The 5,821-nt window shown below is 40.1% G+C and overlaps 1 protein-coding gene across 1 annotated transcript in view; it reads right to left on the reverse strand.

The window, feature by feature from the left end:
* The window catches only part of LOC104512047 (tudor domain-containing protein 15-like), a 5,980-nt gene extending 2,094 nt beyond the window's left edge, over positions 1-3,886 (reverse strand). Inside the window, exon 1 of the mRNA XM_010154879.1 lies at positions 41-3,886. Coding sequence (XP_010153181.1) covers positions 41-3,886 — 3,846 coding nt within the window. The remainder of the gene's footprint in view (positions 1-40) is intronic.
* Between the last annotated feature and the right edge of the window lie 1,935 nt (positions 3,887-5,821).

Raw genomic sequence — 5,821 nt, forward strand, 5'->3', positions numbered from 1 at the left:
CATTTAGTCTTTCATTATGAGATTCAGAGAGAGCAATTACAGTTATTTCCTTTGAATTTAAAGTAGGACGACAGAGAGAGCGAGAAGCAGGGTCTCCAACCAGAGTTTCCACTCTGTGCTCCAGAGCAGCACTGACAGTACTTCTAAAACCTCGCTCTTCACTGTCCTGTAAAGTTAGCACTTTTGAGGACACACTACCCAACATTTGTGTGCTACATGCGGTTTGCTCTTCACCTCCAAAATCCTGCCCAACATCTCTCTGATAATAGTTTTTATATACTTGGCATTTCTCTTCAGTTTTCAATTTAACTCTTCCAGGATTTTTAACAGTTACTTTATTAATTTCTTTTTCTTGGACATAATGAAGGGCTGATAGATCACATGAAAGATGACATTTTTCCATGTAATTTTGTGGTGACAATTCTTCCAATATTTTTTCTTTTATTTTCTGACTTACTTTGAGCTGTCCATCATACAACTCCACAACAATTTGTCCATCTGATTTTCTGGATACAATTACAGCCTTCAGCATTTTACCAAGGAATGTTTCCTCAAACCATCTAGTAACTCCAGGTAGAATTCTTGTCTCCCTAAGACCTGACAAGCAGCATTTAATAGCTTGCATGGGTGTGAATATTAAGTCAGTGGCAGAGTCTGGAATAGGTATCAACTGGTCTCTCTCTACCATATTCTCATTTCCAAAATCCACAAAGTTAGCACACAGATAGGAAGTCGATTTTACAGGAAAAACCAAAGCTCTATAGAAGAGACCATCTTCAAAATATCTGGCTATACATAATCGCGTATTGCTGGTATCGTACTTGGCATTATTTGACATTTGACTTATGGCATTAATCGTCTTCATCAATGCCTCTATAGTTTCAGTGTTTCGATTAAGCTGACAATAGAATTTTGAAGGACTAGATATGTGAGTTATATAAACCTCCTCTTCACTTCCAATTTCTATATTAAAAGATGAGTAGCAAAAACTGTACAAAGAACCCAAAGACGCAAGGTTTCTCAGACCAATATATTCAGACTGAGTGAGACCACGTTCTCTGAGAAATGCCTCTGCACTGACAAACTGAGTCTGTAAGTCAACTACATGGCAGAAACAGTTGGGGCCTATAAGAATAAGCGCATAAATAATGCAAGTCAGTGGTCCTGCAGAAGCAGAAATAAAGTCTTCAAAACGTGTACGCACTCCTTCAGACCAATTAAGTGAGTCAGCCGGTAAGGGTACATTTTTGAGTGCACATCGAAATGCTTGACTTTCCAGAGTTAGGAAATCTGGAAGAACAGCCCGAAGATCTTTAAGTAAACCTCTTTCCCGATAACCATAGTCCACAAAAACCACATCAACCTCGTCTGTGGATACCTGCCGCACAACAGTTGCTCTGTACCACTTCCCATCTTTGGGACATTTAACAACACAGGCAACCTGTCCAGATTTGTAAGGGCTGCTATGCTCTTTATAGTAAGCCTGAATTTGTTCCATTAATTTATTTAGCTCCAGCAGCTTGCTTTGCAACTGACATGAAAAATCTGCTGGGGAAACAATGTAAGAACACACCACTTCAAAAACAGCTCCTGGTTTAAACACAAACTCTTTATATAATAACTTTTGCTCAAATACGGAGTCACACCTTTTAGAGACAGTGCCTTTTCCAAAACAGGAAAGCACAACAGAATCTCTCGGCACTGAAGGGACACTTAATGATTTTTCCTTCTGAAATCTCTCTCCATTTCTGGCTACCTTATTTTTACAAGTATTAGAGATATTCTGGGCATTTACTCTTTTTTTTTTAAATTTGTGGCGATTCAGGGCTTGACTTTTTTTTGCCAGATTTAGCATAGAATGTGGTGTCCTTTCCCAGTACTCAGCATACCCAGCTTGAACCATACACGTGGCAACATCTCCTTGCTGCAAACCATTCTTATATTGCGCTTTAACAATATACTTGTTGTTTTGTTTTCCAGTGACATGAAGCACGAGTAGGTTGTTACACACAATTTCTTTGAAGAAATCGGTTTCCTTTTTAACCCACACATCGTCAACAGGAAACGTACAAGCAAGCGCACAACACACAGCTAAAGCTGGTAAATCAGAAAACTCAGGAAGCAGTGCTTTCACATCATAACAGGGTACTACATCTGTGTTTCCGAAGTCCAAAAAATAAACAGTAATGTTTACATGAAGCACTTCAGTGACCACGCCCCGATAATAATGCATGTCTTTGCTATACCGAGCACAGCACAGCAATCCAGGTTCTGGGTTTTGAAGGACCATTTCATCAGCTCCACATTGGTTATAGGCATCTGCAATATTTTTCATCAATGTTTCAAATTCATTCTGATATTTACAAATTTGAATCCAGAAGTCAGATGGATTTATGACATATACCACAAAAGCAGTATAGAAAGAATTAATTTGCATTTCTACTCTTTTGCAGCGGCTTAACAAAGACATATCCCATTCAGGTAAGTAGGTTTTTGTATGCTTATTTCCAGTACAATTCTTAAATGAATTGTGTTTCTCATCACATGGCTTGCAGTTTACAGCAATACTTGTGATTTCCGTGTCCACAAGCGAGACACACGATGCAGCTACTTCATTCAGGTTTTCTGGATGCTTAGCATGATTTCCAAGATTCTGATTTTTCAGTGTAACATAATACAAGTGTTTAATGTCATTGAACAAGTCAACATGGACACACAGAGAAGTTTGTCCTATCAAGGCCTGCATAAGCTCTTTCAGCTGAACCTTTATTACTTTTTCATCCTGAGTACCAAAACAAGATAGTGCACATGGAAACGAAATCATTGGTAATGCCATGAACTCTACTTCAAGTTTCCGAACACAACTAGGTGGCACAGCTTCAACATTGCCAAAATCCATAAACCAGACTTCCACGTGGTCTGAGAGAAGCTGTTTTATCACTCCTCTATGCCACTGTCCATTTTGCCTTTTGGCAGCACACAGTAGCCCTAAACTATCAAAACATTTAGTATTTTCTGTGCTGGCAGCTTCATAGTACAAACGCATAGCTCCCGTCAAATCTTCCAGCTCTTTCTGCCACTTCTGTATCTGACAGTAAAATCTATTTGGGCTTACTGCAACAGTTATTTTCACATTTTCTTTACTACCAACAGGTAGACGTGGAAAGAGGTCATTTGGAACTTGCCAAAAATCTGTTGGTTTCTCAGAATTACTGAAAGTAAGCAACCCCTTGACTGGATACTTCTGTTGCAATAATTGTGGCACTCTGTTACAAAGTATTTCTTGGGGAAATGCTCTTAACGTTTCTACAATAAGACAAAATGAATCTCCATCAATACATTTTCCTAACTGCAGTTCAAGAACATCACTAATGATCTTTGGCACCTCAAGAATAAACAGCTGATATGGTACAACAGCTTTCAGATGACCTGTAATTTGTAAACCTACCAAAGATGAAAAATAGTTAATGGCTTTTGGACCCCACTTTTCTCCAAGAGGAAGTATGCTTGCAAAAACACCCAAAACCAACTTCGGAGGCAGCTGAAACAATTCATCACAAGCAGCAGCAAGATGTGTATCCTCAACCGCTAGCACTTGTCCTGTGTCTATAAGAAAAGCCTCCCAGATATTCTCTCTCTTTTCCCGAATTCTTCCTCTATGCCATTTTCCTTCTATGTCTTCCACCAAGCAGTATCCACCAACATAAAAATCACCCTTTACTTTGGGCACACGTTCTATTTCATTTTGTAGTATGTAATAGTCAAGCTCATGTCCTGCCTTGTGTTGACCCTGGAACACTATAACCAAGCATTCAGGATGACATTCTACATGAGTTATCTTCAGATTCATATCTGCTATGTTCGGCAAGGGAGTCAGAGATTGCATTGTCTGCAAAGAAAAGAAGCAAGATCAGCCTGATATTTTTCCGTATTTTTTTCTTTGTCAACTAATTACTTATATGACATTTCTTTTCAAACTGATTTAATAGCATACTATTAAACTTCTGGTTAAAATGCATACTAAGCATTTGACAATGTCATGTTTTATGCAGCCGGGATACACTTGATGTAATTCTCTTTAGAAAGACACCAGATTATTTATGTCCAATATTTCTGCACCGCCCACCAACTAAAAACCATGCCAGGTGTGTTTTGCCTTGTCTCAACACTCCAATTTTGACAGTTTAAGTATCTTCACACCCTTCAGATACTTCTCTGACCTTCATCAATAATCTGGTCTTCAAGATCTGCTTTCGGTTCCATTCAAATTTATCAATGGATTTATAATTCCACATTGTTTAAAAAAGCTGGCATGCCCTTAATTTAACCAAAAAATTCTAGGAAATAAACTGCTGTTTAACAAAGTTATTGGGGATAGACAACACCTGTCAAATGCAAAGACAGCAGATAAACCCACAAGGATAGACTAGACAAAGCGTATGGTTTATGAATTTTTATGTAAAGCTGAAAGTGGTACTTCCAGTTTCAACTACAAGTTACTAAAGCAAGATCCTCCCCAGCCTGCAAAAGTTCTTCAACAGAACTGCCACAACAGCTTTTATCCCATGAAGCAGCTGGTGATCATATGATCTGCCTTCAGAGTAAATACTGATGCCTATCATTCTAGTTCCACAAAAAAAAAAAAAGTTAATAAATAAACAAGCACTCCTACTATAAAGCTTACCAGAATATCTCAGGCAGAAGGAGGACGAAGAATACATGACTTCTCAAAAAAACCCAAACCACCAGCCACCCAAAAAAGCCTCCCAGTAAAAGCAGTATCAAATCCAGATTTGACAAATGCTTTCTTAAGCAAACCCCCCTTTTCCCTGGAATAAAATAAAAAGCTAAATTCTGGCATTTTTTAACCCAGAAAGGGTTCTCTCTACCGCAAAGAAACACCTGATCATTACAATCAAATTTTTGTGCTGCACCACTGATGCTTTGGGCTTTTTTTTTTTCCCCTTCCACTGAAACAAACTCCTGGTTGCAGAAACACGTAACAAATGAAAACAATTCATGCATCAACATTTGCTCACCTGTTGTCACAGCCCAAATAACAGCATCGCACTAACACAGTCACATTTCTACAGTTTACAAAATTATCTTTTGCTGTTTACTCACCTACACACCAGTGAGGACTTACTCGTTCAGAACACACCTTTAGATACCTCAGCTCTCTTACTAAGAGGTCTGCATCCCTCTGCAAGGGAAGATAATAGAAAACTCATTAAAAAAACGTACATAAACTGAATTCTTTCACTACTTCCCTAGATTTTCCTCCTGCCCAATGAACACATTGCATGTGTGTTCCTCATACCCAGTTCAACTGCAGCGTTAAGATTTCAAAAGACAAAATTACGAAACCAAATCCACCTTCCTAAAACCACGGTAAGCCCATTCTGTCTTTGCTGCAGCTCAAAAAACCACCCCCCGCCAGTCAGAAGAACATTGATCAACTACCGCCCATTTTCAAACCAGGAGTGGTCACGCGTCTGTTTTCATTCACAAAGCCACCAAAATCTGTACCGTGCGCTACTACCACACAAACATACAGTGTAATAAAAGGGCTTTAAAACGGAACCGAGTGGAGACAGGAGCGGCAGCGTTAAGGTACCTGCGCTACCCAAAGCGGCAGCTCCCCCCGGCCGTGTTCGGCGCCCCAGGCAGCGCTCCTGAGAGGGGCCGGGCGCGGATCGCAACGCCGGGCCGACGCTGCCGCCACCAGGCCAACCCCGAACGCGAAGACCGGCACCCGCAGCAGCTTCCTTACCAGTCGCAACCTCGACAACGACGCGTAGCAGCCAGACCCCGATCATGT

The sequence above is a fragment of the Eurypyga helias genome, unplaced genomic scaffold (genome assembly GCF_000690775.1).
Source record: "Eurypyga helias isolate BGI_N326 unplaced genomic scaffold, ASM69077v1 scaffold18227, whole genome shotgun sequence".
Classification (NCBI taxonomy): domain Eukaryota; kingdom Metazoa; phylum Chordata; class Aves; order Eurypygiformes; family Eurypygidae; genus Eurypyga; species Eurypyga helias.